This window comes from Salmo salar, chromosome 10, assembly GCF_965601325.2.
Source record: "Salmo salar chromosome 10, fSalSal1, whole genome shotgun sequence".
Classification (NCBI taxonomy): domain Eukaryota; kingdom Metazoa; phylum Chordata; class Actinopteri; order Salmoniformes; family Salmonidae; genus Salmo; species Salmo salar.
In genome coordinates, this window is record NC_138300.1 from 107,716,645 (window position 1) to 107,733,552 (window position 16,908).

At 41.1% G+C, this 16,908-nt stretch overlaps 1 protein-coding gene across 3 annotated transcripts in view; it reads right to left on the reverse strand.

Moving 5' to 3' along the window:
- LOC106561356 (G1/S-specific cyclin-D2) overlaps positions 1-16,908 on the reverse strand; it is a 320,077-nt gene that overhangs the window by 163,870 nt on the left and 139,299 nt on the right. For 2 of the 3 annotated variants that reach the window (XM_045688353.2, XM_082957330.1), the window contains exon 2: positions 5,749-5,889. The exons of the other annotated variant lie outside the window; for it this stretch is intronic. In XM_045688353.2, coding sequence (XP_045544309.2) covers positions 5,749-5,781 — 33 coding nt within the window. In that variant the 5' untranslated portion in view covers positions 5,782-5,889. The remainder of the gene's footprint in view (positions 1-5,748; positions 5,890-16,908) is intronic. 3 annotated transcript variants of the gene reach the window in all.

Consider the following 16,908-nt stretch of genomic DNA (forward strand, 5'->3'; position numbering starts at 1 on the left):
TAGCTTGGTGAGTTTATGATCATACATGATATACAGCAGATAAATGCAACTTTATCATTTGTAAATTGATGGTAAATGGTTTGTGATCAATGCTACTTTTTTATTAATATATCAAATAAACTCAGTGAGCAGACCATGGGCTTCACTCACACGATTTAAACCAAAACTTCACTTTTTACAAATGTCATCTTCCCTTCGGTATAGTGTGTGTGTGTGTGTGTGTGTGTGTGTGTGTGTGTGTGTGTGTGTGTGTGTGTGTGTGTGTGTGTGTGTGTGTGTGTGTGTGTGTGTGTGTGTGTGTGTGTGTGTGTGTGTGTGTGTGTTTGCGTGAGAGTGTGCCACTTCCGAGCTTTGCTTCACCACAAAGCCATCAATAAACAAGTCTTAGAATGAAAACAACAAGGATGTTCTCAGTGTTAGTAGAAATGTGCTCAGTAAATGAGAAATAATGAGTATATATGGGAGAAGGAGAAAGGGAAGGGGTAGTTAGGCATCATATACTAAATATGTAAGCCACCAAATCAAACACTAGGGTTCCCGACAGTGACATTGTCTACTGAAATGACTTACTGTAATAGGTAGCAAACATGTTTAGGCGGGGGACAACAGCCCTTGGTGGGGCACGTTCTAGGTAATACTAGGGGAAACACAATGTCCATATTGTATACTTTGAGTCTGTCTGAGGCAGTTTTATTTAGGTCTTCTTTTTGCTACATTACACTGCATACTTTCATGCCCTGGTTGCTGTCATGTCATTCTAGTGTTTTCACTATGAGTCCATTTAAGAGAAAAATCTGTTCGGCTCACCACTTGTATAGTGGAGCTAAAAGGTCATTATCAGTCAGCTGTAGGCTCCACATAGGTTCCGCATCTCTCCAAAAGTACAGCAACACGCAAAGACTGACGCCAATTGATTTGAATAGTAAAAAGTGAATTCAAACTTCCATAACACCTTTCTGGGCTAGATGAATATACAAATCACCTCATGAGGGGATAAACACAGTCCAGTAGGTGGGGAAAGTCACAAAACGAATCTCTTCATATAAATTTGCTCATTGTGAAACCTGATCGTTTTGGAAATGTAATTGTATATGCATGATTGCACATTCATGGGAAAATATGAAGGACAATCTTGTGTTAAATCATGGTATTTAGGTAAGTATTTATAGCTTGAGGATAGTATGAAGGATCTTGAGAGAGTCAAAAATGTCCAGAAAGCCCCCTTGTTCTTACCAGTAACAACTTCGAAGATCAACTATGACTTTCCAAAGATAATCCAATAACATGAGTTAAATAAGTCTTTAATATAGGACATGGAAATCACAAGGCTTGTATCAACATGACTGTCCCAGAGCCTGTCACATAACAAGCCATTCATATCTCCATCTCCCTCGTCACACTCCTTTACATGAAAACCAGCACACTTGGTCCATTATCTCAACCTTTCTGATATAAACCTGTCAGTATCCCCTTTAAATCCCCCACATGCTCTCTATCTCTAATAATAGTTCTAACATGAGAGGCAGAGCAGTGTGGTTGTATTGTGGAGAGATGGTTGGTGGTGGTAGGGCTGGAGGAGGCTGGAGGTGGCTGGGGCAGTGTCCTCTCTCTCCTTTGCCTCCTGGACAGGGCTCAGTGTTTGGCCGGGCCAGCCAGGCCAGATAAAAATGAGGGCCAGTCTAATCTTATCAGCGTCAGCATTGGTGTTATTTCCGTTGGCACCCGGTAACACTGCTGTTTGCTCTGGAATGGCCTCTCTGCTACCACACGGCTGGGGGGCCACTTATCAGTGTGAATAAAGTGCTTCAAACGAGAACGTGACCACCCAGCTGTCCGGACGCCTCCATGAAAAACATGGAGACCGCAAACAAATTCCCCCTCAACAGTGCCAGAGCGACTGCCTGGCGGCATAAAAAATAAAAATAATAAATGTGCTCATTGTCACATTAGTGCAGTGAAATGTGTTGTTTTACAGGGTCAGCCATAGTAGTATGGCACCCCTGGAGCAAGTTAAGGTTAAGTGCTTTGCTCAAGGTCACATCCACACATTTTTCACCTTGTCAGCTCGGTTATTCGAACCAGCGACCTTTCAGGTAACTGGCCCAACGCTCTAACCACTAGGCTACCTGCATCACCAGAGCATGACATTACTGTACAACAGTACAGTACAGACATTACACACAGTTAAAGAACTGTCATGTAGAAAGAGAGGGAGCCTATAGTTTATAGACCTTTCCGTTCTTGGAACTACAGTAGATTTATACCAGACACTAGAGAGCAGGTCATAGATTCATTTTATTTAATAGAGTGATAAAGCAAAAATGTCTAATTCATCAAGCATATGTAAAATATCACATATAATATCACATAAAATATCACATATAATCATACATGACATAGCTTTACTTCAAAAGTCAATCCACCCCTGAAAAATTACCAACTGAACTCAACAGTATTGTTGGCCAAGCAGATCCTAACAGTTGACAGGCAGACTGCGGTGTTCCCCCGATGTGAGTGATTCTTCATGCGTGCCTCAATAGCCTCCACAGAACCCCAGTCCCCAGTCCGGCCCCAGACCCAGACGTCTGTTCTAGGCTTCTTCTCCTCTCTCTGACTAACGGCAGCCAGGGTTCAATTGAAACAAGGGAAAACAAGCAGTCCTGTGTCTGTAACAGGTACCATCTGCCTCTAGTTACCCAGCAGTGGGGTCTGTGCAAGGGATGCAGACCAACCTCCCCCACCTCCAAATAAGGGGTCAGGAACAGCCTCCAAGAGCTGAGAGTCCAACACATAAGCATTCACGCACAGTCTGGAAGTGTGACTGTCTCATGTTTCTGCCACCTTGAAGTTTGAATTATACTGTTAGGTTACTTGAGCTTGAGTTTCCAAATAAACCTCTCAGAATCCATCAGTAGAATGGCTATGACAATCAGTAGATCAACATAGTGGATCAGATCAATCAACCAGTAAATTGTGTGTTTGTAACAAAGGAATTAGAAAATGTTGAGACTGTCTCCAATCATCTTGTTGTAGCTGGAATTTGGAAGCTATTATAATCATAGTGTGTGCTTGGAGTCATTGTCAGCAAATGTCTGTCAAGATGATGGATTTTGACAATAAATCCTCAAAATGGCTTGTTTAGCATTTCTAACCACACTTCACATTTCTGTGACCTGTTTTCATTCCTGCTTTGATTTTGCACAGACCCCGGGCGGGTTTCAGATTGTATGTAGACAAACATTTGTTGACCATTGCAAAAGTCAGTCGGTCTTTACACATTTATACAAGTTCTGCCTCATTATCATGCTTTGACAGAACTCTGCAGTGAAACAAAAAGAGAGAGAGTGGAGTGGCTATCCTGGCCACCACAGCAAAAATGTTTCTGTCTCCCTGATTAGAGAACATGTCCAATGCTGCAGCACCTTATCTCCCAGTCATGTTACTGTATGAGGGATGGCCTGGAAAAAAAATGATAATACATTCCCTCATGCTGAGGTTATTTCTTGGCCCCATCATGCAGCTGGGTCTGGATCTGCCTATGGACCAGTTCAGGGGAGATGGGAGATGGGCTTGAAACATACTGCTACGGTAACACAATGGCAGTCAAGAGCATATCATACAGAATGATACACTCTAGAAAGGAACTGTGCCATGGATCTTCTCACATGACCCTAAAGGCACAGTGCAATCAAAAACGTGATTTTCCTGTGTTTTTTTATATATATATATAACTTCCGACTTCATCTATATATATATCTATATGTATATATATATATATACACAGTGAGGGAAAAAAGTATTTGATCCCCTGCTGATTTTGTACATTTGCCCACTGACAAAGAAATGATCAGTCTATAATTTTAATGGTAGGTTTATTTGAACAGTGAGAGACAGAATAACAACAAAAGAGTCCAGAAAAATGCATGTCAAAAATGTTATAAATTGATTTGCATTTTAATGAGGGAAATCAGTATTTGACCCCTCTCAATCAGAAGGATTTCTGGCTCCCAGGTGTCTTTATACAGATAACTAGCTGAGATTAGAAGCACACTCTTAAAGGGAGTGCTCCTAATCTCAGCTTGTTACCTGTATAAAAGACACCTGTCCACAGAAGCAATCAATCAATCAGATTCCAAACTCTCCACCATGGCCAAGACCAAAGAGCTCTCCAAGGATGTCAGGGACAAGATTGTAGACCTACACAAGGCTGGAATGGGCTACAAGACCATCGCCAAGCAGCTTGGTGAGGTGACAACAGTTGGTGCGATTATTCGCAAATGGAAGAAACACAAAAGAACTGTCAATCTCCCTCGGCCTGGGGCTCCATGCAAGATCTCACCTCGTGGAGTTGCAATGATCATGAGAACGGTGAGGAATCAGCCCAGAACTACACGGGAGGATCTTGTCAATGATCTCAAGGCAGCTGGGACCATAGTCACCAAGAAAACAATTGGTAACACACTACGCCGTGAAGGACTGAAATCCTGCAGCGCCCGCAAGGTCCCCCTGCTCAAGAAAGCACATATACATGCCCGTCTGAAGTTTGCCAATGAACATCTGAATGATTCAGAGGACAACTGGGTGAAAGTGTTGTGGTCAGATGAGACCAAAATGGAGCTCTTTGGCATCAACTCAACTCGCCGTGTTTGGAGGAGGAGGAATGCTGCCTATGACCCCAAGAATATTATCCCCACCGTCAAACATGGAGGTGGAAACATTATGCTTTGGGGGTGTTTTTCTGCTAAGGGGACAGGACAACTTCATCGCATCAAAGGGACGATGGACGGGGCGGTGTACCGTCAAATTTTTGGTGAGAACCTCCTTCCCTCAGCCAGGGCATTGAAAATGGGTCATGGGTGGGTATTCCAGCATGACAAGGACCCAAAACACACGGCCAAGGCAACAAAGAAGTGGCTCAAGAAGAAGCACATTAAGGTCCTGGAGTGGCCTAGCCAGTCTCCAGACCTTAATCCCATAGACAATCTGTGGAGGGAGCTGAAGGTTCGAGTTGCCAAACGTCAGCCTCGAAACCTTAATGACTTGGAGAAGATCTGCAAAGAGGAGTGGGACAAAATCCCTTCTGAGATGTGTGCAAACCTGGTGGCCAACTACAAGAAACGTCTGACCTCTGTGATTGCCAACAAGGGTTTTGCCAGCAAGAACTAAGTCATGTTTTGCAGAGGGGTCAAATACTTATTTCCCTCATTAAAATGCAAATCAATTTATAACATTTTTGACATGCGTTTTTCTGGATTTTTTTATTGTTATTCTGTCTCTCACTGTTCAAATAAACCTACCATTAAAATTATAGACTGATCATTTCTTTGTCAGTGGGCAAACGTACAAAATCAGCAGGGGATCAAATACTTTTTTTCCCTCACTGTATATATACAGATGTTGTCAGAAGTTTACTTACAATTAGGTTGGAGTCATTAAAACTCGTTTTTCAACCACTCCACAAATGTCTTGTTAACAAACTATAGATTTGGGAAGTTGGTTAGGACATCTACTTTGTGCATGACACAAGTAATTTTTCCAAAAATTGTTTACAGACAGATTATTTCACTTATAATTCACTGTATCACAATTCCAGTGGGTCAGAAGTTTACATACACTAAGTTGACTGTGCCTTTAAACAGCTTGGAAAATTCCAGAAAATTATGCCATGGCTTTAGATGCATCTGATAGGCTAATTGACATAATTTGAGTCAATTAGAGGTGTACCTGTGGATGTATTTCAAGGCCTACCTTCAAACTCAGTGCCTCTTTGCTTGACATCATGGGAAACTCAAAAGAAATCAGTCAAGACCTCAGAAGAAAATGGTAGACTCCACAAGCCTGGTTCATCCTTGGGAGCAATTTCCAAGCGCCTGAAGGTACCACGTTCATCTGTAAAAACAATAGAATGCAAGTATAAACACCATGGGACCACGCAGCCGTCATACCACTCAGAATGGAGATGCGTTCTGTCTCCTAGAGATGAACGTACTTTGGTGCGAAAAGTGCAAATCAATCCCAGAACAACAGCAAAGGACCTTGTGAAGATGCTGGAGGAAACAGGTAAAAAAAGTATCTATATCTACAGTAAAACGAGTCCTATATCGACATAACCTGAAAGGCCGCTAAGCAAGGAAGAAGCCACTGCTCCAAAACCGCCATAAAAAAGCCAGACTACGGTTTGCAACTGCACATGGGGACAAAGATCATACTTTTTGGAGAAATGTCCTCTGGTTTGATGAAACAAAAATAGAACTGTTTGGCCATAATGACCATCGTTATGTTTGGAGAAAAAAGGGGAAGGCTTGCAAGCCGAAGAACACCATCCCAACCGTGAAGCACGGTGTGGCAGCATCATGTTGTGGGGGTGCTTTGCTGCAGGAGGGACTAGTGCACTTCACAAAATAGATGGCATCATGAAAATGATGTGCATATATTGAAGCAACATCTCAAGACATCAGTCAGGAAGTTAAACATTGTCCGCAAATGGGTCTTCCAAATGGACAATGACCCCAAGCATACTTCCAAAGTTGTGGAAAATGGCTTAAGGACAACAAAGTCATGGTATTGGAGTGGCCATCACAAAGCCCTGACCTCAATCCCATAGAAAATTTGTGGGCAGAACTGAAAAAGCGTATGCGAGCAAGGAGGCCGACAAACCTGACTCAGTTACACCAACTCTGTCAGGAGGAATGGGCCAAAATTCACCCAACTTATTGTGGGAAGGTTGTGGAAGGCTACCCAAAATGTTTGACCCAGGTTAAACAATTTAAAGGCAATGCTACCAAATACTAATTGAGTGTATGTAAACTTCTGACCCACTGGGAATGTGATACAAGAAATTAAAGATTAAATAAATCATTCTCTCCACTATTATTCTGACATTTCACATTCTTAAAATAAAGTGGTGATCGTAACTGACTTAAGACAGGGAATTTTTCATTTGAATACCAGTCAAAAGTTTGGACACACCTACGAATTCCAGGGTTTTTCTTTATTTTTACTATTTTCAACATTGTAGAATAATAGTGAAGACATCAAAACTATGAAATAACACATATGGAATCACGTAGTAACCAAAAAAGTGTTAAACAAATGAAAATCTATTTTATATTTGAGATTCTTCAAAGTAGCCACCCTTTGCCTTGATAACCACATACTGTGAAATGCTTACTTAGAAGCCATTAACCAACAATGCAGTTCAAGAAAGAGTTAACCTGTTTAGGATAGGGGGCAGTATTTTCACGGCCGGATAAAAAACGTACCCGATTTAATCTGGTTATTACTCCTGCCCAGAAACTAGAATATGCATATAATTGTTTGATTTGGATAGAAAACACCCTAACGTTTCTAAAACTGTTTGAATGGTGTCTGTGAGTATAACAGAACTCATATGGCAGGCCAAAACCTGAGAAGATTCTAAACAGGAAGTGCCCTCTCTGACCATTTCTTGGCCTTCTATACCCTCTTTATCGAAAACAGAGGATCTCTGCTGTAAAGTGAAATTTTCTAAGACTCCCATAGGCTCTCAGAAGGCGCCAGAACGTTGAATGATGACTCTGCAGTCCCTGGCTGAAAAACAGTAGCGCATTTGGATAGTGGTTGATCTGAGAACAATGAAACGGGTGCGCGCGTGCACGTGAAGAGTCCATTTTACATTTTCAGTCTTTGAACGAAAACAACGTCGCCCGGTCGGAATATTATCGCTATTTTACTAGAAACATCGCATAAAAAATTGATTTTAAACAGCGTTTGACATGCTTCGAAGTACGGTCATGGAATATTTTGAATTTTTTTGTCACGATACGCGCCGGTGCGTCACCCTTCGGATAATGTCTTGAACGCAAGAACAAACGCAGCTATTTGGATATAACTATGGATTATTTGGAACCAAACCAACATTTGTTGTTGAAGTAGAAGTCCTGGGAGTGCATTCTGACGAAGAACAGCAAAGGTAATCCAATCTTTCTAATAGTAAATCTGAGTTTGGTGAGTGCCAAACTCGGTGGGTGTCAAAATAGCTAGCCATGATGGCCGGGCTATCTACTCAGAATATTGCAAAATGTGCTTTCACCGAAAAGCTATTTTAAAATCGGACATAGCGATTGCATAAAGGAGTTCTGTATCTATAATTCTTAAAATAATTGTTATGTTTTTTGTGAACGTTTATCGTGACTAATTTAGTAAAGTCACCGGAAGTTTTGGTGGGTATGCTAGTTCTGAACGTCACATGCTAATGTAAAAAGCTGGTTTTTGATATAAATATGAACTTGATCGAACAAAACATGCATGTATTGTATAACATAATGTCCTAGGAGTGTCATCTGATGAAGATCATCAAAGGTTAGTGCTGCATTTAGCTGTGGTTTTGGTTTTTGTGACATTATATGCTAGCTTGAAAAATGGGTGTGTGATTATTTCTGGCTGGGTACTCTCCTGACATAATCTAATGTTTTGCTTTCATTGTAAAGCCTTTTTGAAATCGGACAATGTGGTTAGATAAAGGAGAGTCTTGTCTTTAAAATGGTGTAAAATAGTCATATGTTTGAAAAATGGAAGTTTGGGGATTTTTGAGGAATTTGTATTTCGCGCCACGCCATTGGATATTGGAGCGGTGTTCCGCTAGCGGAACATCTAGATGTAAGAGGTTAACCTTTTGAGGATCTGGGGACCCATGCCGAATCTTTTCAGTCTCCTGAGGGGGAAAAGGTGTTGTCGTGCCCTCACAACTGTTTCACAACTGTTTTGGTGTCTTTAGACCATGATAGTTCGTTGGTGATGTGGACACCAAGGAACTTGAAACTCTCGACCCGCTCCACTACACGCCTTTTCCTATAGTCCACGATCAGCTCCTTTGTCTTGCTCACATTGGGGGAGAGGTTGTTGTCCTGCCACAACAGTGCCAGGTCTCTGATCTCCTCTCTATAGGCTGTCTCATCATTGTCGGTGATCAGGCCTACAACTGTTGTGTTGCCAGTCGTGGGTGAACAGGGAGTACAGGACTGAACTAAGAATGCACCCCTGAGGGGTCCCAGTGTTGAGGATCAGCGTGGCAGATGTGTTGTTGCATGGGGACGGCCCGTCAGGAAGTCCAGGATCCAGTTGCAGAGGGAGGTGTTTAGTCCCAGGGTCCTTAGCTTAGTGATGAGCTTTGTGGGCACTATGATGTTCAACGCTGAGCTGTAGTCAATGAACAACAATCTCACATAGGTGTTCCTTTTGTCCAGGTGGGCAGTGTGGAGTGCAATTGAGATTGCGTCGTCTGTTGATCTGTTGGGGCAGTATGCAAATTGGAGTGGGTCTAGGGTTACCGGGATGATGGTGTTGATGTGAGCCATGACTAGCTTTCAAAGCACTTCATGGCTATCGACGTGAGTGGTATGTGGTGGTAATCATTTAGGCAGGTTACCTTCACTTCCTTGGGCACAGGAATTATGGTGGTCTGCTTGAAACATGTAGGTATTACAGACTCGGTCAGGGGAAGGTTGAAAATGTCAGTGAAGACACTTGCCAGTTGGTCGGGGAATGCTTTGAGTACACGTTCTGGTAATCCGTCTGGCACTCTTTCAATCACTGCATTCTTATCGGCAGACTCAATAGCCTTGGCTTCTCAAATGACTGTCAAACGATGTTTACAATCAACCTTAAGGTCTTTTTAAGATAAAACGTCGATAATATTCCAACCGGACAATTGCGTATTCATTCCAACGTTTGACATGTTTCTACGACCGGTAATGGAACATTTTGATTTTTCGTGCCCTGATTTACGCTCGCGCGTTATGCCTGATAGTGATCTGAACGCATGAACAAAACGGAGGTATTTGGACATAAATATGGAGTATTTCGAACAAAACGAACATTTGTTGTGGAAGTAGGAGTCCTCGGAGTGCATTCTGACAAAGATCAGCAAAGGTAAGAGAATATTTATAATACTAATTCAGAGTTTGTTGATGCCAGAACTTGGCGGGTAGCTGTATTGCTTGCTTCGATGGCTGAGCTAGGTACTCAGAATATTGAACAATGTGCTTTCTCCGTAAAGTTATTTTGAAATCTGACAAAGCGGTTGCGTCAAGGAGTAGTGTATCTATATTTCTTTCAATAACTGTTGTACATTTTATCAACGTTTATGATGAGTATTTTTGTAAATTGATGTGCACATTCACCGGAGTTTTGGTGGGAATACATTTTCTGAACATCACGCACCAATGTAAAATGCTGTTTTTGGATATAAATATGAACTTTATCGAGCAAAACATACATGTATTGTATAACATGAAGTCCTATGAGTGCCATCTGATGAAGATCATCAAAGGTTAGTGAATATTTTAGCTGTACTTTTGTTTTTTGTGATGCATGTCCTTACTTGGAAAATGGCTGTGTGGTTTGTCTTGTGAAGTTTATGTCCTAACATAATCTAAATGTTATGCTTTCGCCATAAAGCCTTTTTGAAATCGGACAATGTGGTTAGATTAACCTGTTAGGGCTAGGGGGCAGTATTGACACGGCCGGATAAAAAACGTACCCGATTTAATCTGGTTACTACTCCTGCCCAGTAACTAGAATATGCATATAATTATTGGCTTTGGATAGAAAACACCCTAAAGTTTCTAAAACTGTTTGAATGGTGTCTGTGAGTATAACAGAACTCGTATGGCAGGCCAAAACCTGAGAAGATTCCAAGCAGGAAGTGGCCTGTCTGACAACTTGTGTTTCATCTTGGCTCTTTTTATTGAAGACTGAGGATCTTTGCAATAACGTGACACTTCCTACGGCTCCCATAGGCTCTCAGAGCCCGGGAAAAAGCTGAACGATATCGAGGCAGCCTCTGGCTGAAACACATTATCGCTTTTGGCAAGTGTCCGATCAGAGTACTATGGGCTTAGGCGTGTGCCCGAGTCGACCGAATGCTTTATTTTCTTTTGTCTGTTTACCTAAACGCAGATTCCCGGTCAGAATATTATCGCTTTTTTATGAGAAAAATGGCATAAAAATTGATTTTAAACAGCGGTTGACATGCTTCGAAGTACGGTAATGGAATATTTAGAATTTTTTTGTCACGAATTGCGCCATGCTCGTCACCCTTATTTAAGCTTTCGGATAGTGTCTTGAACGCACGAACAAAACGCCGCTGTTTGGATATAACTATGGATTATTTTGAACCAAACCAACATTTGTTATTGAAGTAGAAGTCCTGGGAGTGCATTCTGACGAAGACAGCAAAGGTAATAACATTTTTCTTATAGTAAATCTGACTTTGATGAGTGCTAAACTTGCTGGGTGTCTAAATAGCTAGCCCTGTGATGCCGGGCTATCTACTGAGAATATTGCAAAATGTGCTTTCACCGAAAAGCTATTTTAAAATCGGACATATCGAGTGCATAGAGGAGTTCTGTATCTATAATTCTTAAAATAATTGTTATCCTTTTTGTGAACGTTTATCGTGAGTAATTTAGTAAATTCACCGGCAGTGTTCAGTGGGAATGCTAGTCACATGCTAATGTAAAAAGCAGGTTTTTGATATAAATATGAACTTGATTGAACAAAACATGCATGTATTGTATAACATAATGTCCTAGGGTTGTCATCTGATGAAGATCATCAAAGGTTAGTGCTGCATTTAGCTGTGGTTTGGGTTTATGTGACATTATATGCTAGCTTGAAAAATGGGTGTCTGATTATTTCTGGCTGGGTACTCTGCTGACATAATCTAATGTTTTGCTTTTGTTGTAAAGCCTTTTTGAAATCGGACAGTGTGGTTAGATTTACGAGAGTCTTGTCTTTAAAATGGTGTAAAATAGTCATATGTCTGAAAAATTGAAGTTTTTGCATTTTTGAGGTTTTTGAATAACGCGCCACGGGATTACACTGGCTGTTACGTAGGTGGGACGATTTGGTGCCTAGAGAGGTTAACGAGAGTCTTATCTTTAAAATGGTGTAAAATAGTTGATTGTTTGAGAAAATTAAGTTATGAGATTTTTGCTGTTTTGTATTTCGCGCCATGCTATTCCACTGGCTGTTGAATAGTGTGTCCCGCAGGTGGGACGGTAGCGTCCCACGTAGCCCTGAGAAGTTAATGCAACCGCTGTGACAGATTTAAAAAAAGCTTCACAGGGAAAGCACACTTTGCAATAATCTAAGTACGGCGCTCAGAAAAATACATCAGGCAATACAGATACCCGCCATTTTGGAGTCATCTAAAATTATAAATAGCATTATAAATATTCACTTACCTTTGATGATCTTCATCAGAAGGCACTTCCAGGACCCCCACGTCCACAATAAATGTTGTTTTGTTCGATAAAGTCCATAATTTATGTCCAAATACCTCCTTGTTGTTTGCGCATTCAGTAAGCTGTTCCAAATGTAGGAAGCGTGCCAAAAATTTCACGATGAAAAGTCAAAAAAAGTTATATTTACATTCGTAGAAACATGTCAAACGATGTATAGCATCAATCTTTAGGGCTTTTTTAACCTGTTAGGGCTAGGGGGCAGTATTGACACGGCTGGATAAAAAACATACCCGATTTAATCTGGTTACCACTCCTACCCAGTAACTAGAATATGCATATACTTATTACATATGGATAGAAAACACCCTAAATTTTCTAAAACTGTTTGAATGGTGTCTGTGAGTATAACAGAACTCAAATGGCAGGTCAAAACCTGAGAGATTCCTTTACAGGAAGTGGCCTGTCTGACCATTTCTTGAACTTCTTTTCCATCTCTATCATTTACTAAGGATCTCTGCTCTAACGTGACACTTCCCACGTCTTCCATAGGCTCTCAGAGCCCGGGAAAAAACAGAATGTCGTCATTCCAGCCCCAGGCTGAAACACATTATCGCCTTTCTCAAGTGGCCGATCAAGGGACACTGGCTTATGCGCGTGACCCCAACCGCCCCCGCCTTTGGGATTTTTTCCTCTGTTTGCCGAAAAGGAGATTCCCTGTCGGAATATTATCGCTTTTCTACGATAAAAATGTCGTAAAAATTGATTTTAAACAGCGGTTGACATGCTTCGAAGTACGGTAATGGAATACTTCGAATTTTATTGTCACGAATTGCGCCATGCGCGCGACACTTCTTTACTATTTCGGATAGTGTCTGGAACGCACGAACAAAACGCCGCTATTCGGATATAACGATGGATTATTTTGGACCAAACCAACATTTGTTATTGAAGTAGCAGTCCTGGGTGTGTATTCTGACGAAGACAACAAAAGGTAATCAAACTTTTATAATAGTAAATATGATTATGGTGAGTGCTAAACTTGCCGGGTGTCTAAATAGCGAGCCCGTGATGCCTGGGCTATGTACTTAGAATATTGCAAAATGTGCTTTCACCAAAAAGCTATTTTAAAATCGGACATATCGAGTGCATAGAGGAGGTCTGTATCTATAATTCTTAAAATAATTGTTATGCTTTTTGTGAACTTTTATCGTGAGTAATTTAGTAAAATATTAGCGAATTCCCCGGAAGTTTGCGGGGGGGTATGCTAGTTCTGAACGTCACATGCTAATGTAAAAAGCTGGTTTTTGATATAAATATGAACTTGATTGAACAAAACATGCATGTATTGTATAACATAATGTCCTAGGGTTGTCATCTGATGAAGATCATCAAAGGTGAGTGCTGCATTTAGCTGTCTTCTGGGTTTTGGTGACATTATATGCTGGCTTGAAAAATGGGTGTCTGATTATTTCTGGCTTGGTACTCAGCTGACATAATCTAATGTTTTGCTTTCATTGTAAAGCCTTTTTGAAATCGGACAGTGTGGTTAGATTAACGAGAGTCTTGTCTTTAAATGGCTGTAAAATAGTCATATGTTTGAGAAATTGAAGTAATAGGATTTTTAAGGTTTTGAAAATCGCGCCACAGGATAGCAGTGGCTGTTACGTAGGTGGGACGAATTTGTCCCGCCTAGCCTAGAGAGGTTAACATAAAACTTCAATAATATTCCAACTCGACGATTCCAATGTCTTGAAAAATGTTATGGAACACAGCTACCTCATCACGTGAACGCGCGCCAATGAACTCATGTCATTTTCTGAGTCACCAACTTCCCGGCCTTCTTGTTCGCTCTCTGTTCACTGCAACAGCCTGAAACAAGGTTCTAAAGACTGTTGACATCTAGTGGAAGCCTTAGGAAGTGCAAAATGAACCCTAAGTCACTGTGTGTTAGACAGGCAATGACTTGAAAAGACTACAAGCATCAGATTTCCCACTTCCTAGTTGGATTTTTCTCAGGTTTTTGCCTGCCATATGAGTTCTGTTATACACACAGACATCATTTAAACAGTTTTGGAAACTTCAGAGTGGTTTCTATCCAAACCTACTAATAATATGCAAATATTTGACTCTGGACCCGAGTATTAGGCAGTTTACTCTGGGCATGCTTTTCATCCGAAAATGAAAATACTGCCCCCTATACCTTAAAAAGTTAAGGAGATGTTTATCTATAATTCTTTGAATAACAGTTTAATATTTTATCAACGTTTATGATGAGTATTTTTGTAAATTGTTGTGGTTATTCACCGGCAGTTTTGGAGGCAAAATATTTTCTTAACATCACGCGCCAATGTAAAATGTTTTTTTTTATATAAATATGAACTTTATCGAACAAAACATACATGTATTGTGTAACACTGAGTCCTAGGAGTGTCATCTGATGAAGATCGTCAAAGGTTAGTACTTAATTTTAGCTGTATTTCTGGTTTTTGTGACCCCTCTCCTGCTTGGAAAATGTGTGGTTTTTCTTGTGTCGGCACTGTCCTCACATAATCTAACTTTATGCTTTCGCTGTAAGGCCTTTTTGAAATCAGACAATGTGGTTGGATTAAGGAGAGGGGTATCTTTAAAATGGTGTAAAATAGTTGTATGTTTGAGAAATTTGAATTATGACATTTTGTTGTTTTGAATTTGCCGCCCTGATATTTCACTGGCTGTGTCCCGCAGGTGGCACGTAGCCCATAGAAGTTAACTACATCATCTCCACCCCTCATACAGTATTCTACAAGAGCACAGACACAAGAGACAACAGACACACCGGTCTCTACATTGCAGATGAGCTGAAGGCAGTCGTCAGTGACCTTGGACCACAGAAGTTATTTGCACTGGTGACAGACAATGCTGCGAACATGAAGGCTGCTTGGTCTAAAGTGGAGGAGTCCTACCCTCACATCCCACCGATTGGCTGTGCTGCTCATGCATTGAATATGCTCTTCAAGGACATCATGGCACTGACAACAATGGATACACTCTACAAGAGAGCCAAGGAAATGGTTAGGTATGTGAAGGGTCAAATTATAGCAGCAATCTACCTCACCAAGCAAAGTGAGAAGAATAAGAGCACCACATTGAAGCTGCCCAGCAAAACCCATTGGGGTGGTGTTGTCTTCATGTTTGACAGTCTCCTGGAGGGGAAGGAGTCTCTCCAAGAAATGGCAATATCACAGTCTGCCGATATGGACAGCCCCATCAAGAGGATCCTCCTGGATGATGTATTTTGGGAGATAGTGGTAAGCAGCCTGAAACTTCTGAAACCTATAGCAGTAGCCATTGTACGGATTGCGGGAGACAATGCCATCCTGTCTGATGTTCAGACTCTGCTTGCAGATGTAAGACAAGAAATCCGTACTGCCCTGCCCACTTCACTGTTGCTCCAAGCAGAGGAAACTGCAGTTCTGAAATACATCAAAAAGCATGAAGAATTCTGCCTGAAGGCCATACACGCCGCAGCATACATGTTAGGCCCCAAGTATGCTGGCAAGAGCATCCTGTTTGGTGCAAAGAACAACAAGGCTTATGGTGTCATCACTACTGTGTCTCGCCACCTTGGCCTGAATGAGGGCAAGGTTCTTGGCAGTCTGGAGAAGTACACTTCCAAGCAAGGGTTTTGGGATGGAGATGCAATATGGCAGTTGTGCCAACATATCTCATCAGCCACCTGGTGGAAGGGACTTCGTGGATCTGAGGCTCTTTCCCCTGTTGCCTCCACCATCCTCCAAATCCCGCCAACATCAGCCGCCTCAGAGCGCAACTGGTCCTTGTTTGGGAACACACACACCAAAGCACGCAACAGGCTGACCAATACAAGGGTTTAAAAATTGGTGGCAAGCCGGGCAAATTTGAGGCTTTTTGAGCCTGACAATGAGCCATCTCAACAAGGTTGGAAAGTGACAGTGAAGATGAGGCCTCAGAGTCTGATGTTCAAGAGGTGGACATTGAGGAGGTCCAGGGAGAAGACATGGAAGCCTGAGAGGAAGACAACCAAAGCTTTCGTTTCTAGACTATCATTTTACAGATGTATGTTTAAAACATTTTTAGGAGATGCGATGGATCATTGGGGATCATTCAATATTCCCTTTCTTTTGTTGTTCAGTGAAATCATCTCATGTTTAGAGTCAACTCATTTTATTAAAGTAACTCAATTGTTCTTTTTTATTTCTATTGATAGGATTTAATCATTTGCAATTATGTCTACTTAGGTAAAAGGTTTATGTTTCTGTCTCCACATGGTAAAAATAGCCAATGCAAAAAATATCTACATTTAAATGGTATTAATATTAATTTGCATATATTCCTGTTAATTCCCATATTCCCGTTAATTCCCACTAAAAGTTTCCACCTCTGAATATTCCCCAAAATGTGCAACCCTAGTCATGTAAACACCTTACTCTACTTATCTTAAATCGGTGCATGGTCACAATTGAAGTAACCATACGCTGATTAAAACACCTGTCCATGTAAACAGGATTGATTATTAGGAGAATCTTTCTTCTTGCAAAGCTTGTAAATGTTTAAACAAACTATTATATTAAACTGACTATCCACTCTCAGAAAGTCCTAGAAAAAGTCTTGCTTGAGAAATTGCTCTTAGCTAAAGCTATTTTTATTCATCTTTGACCATTTT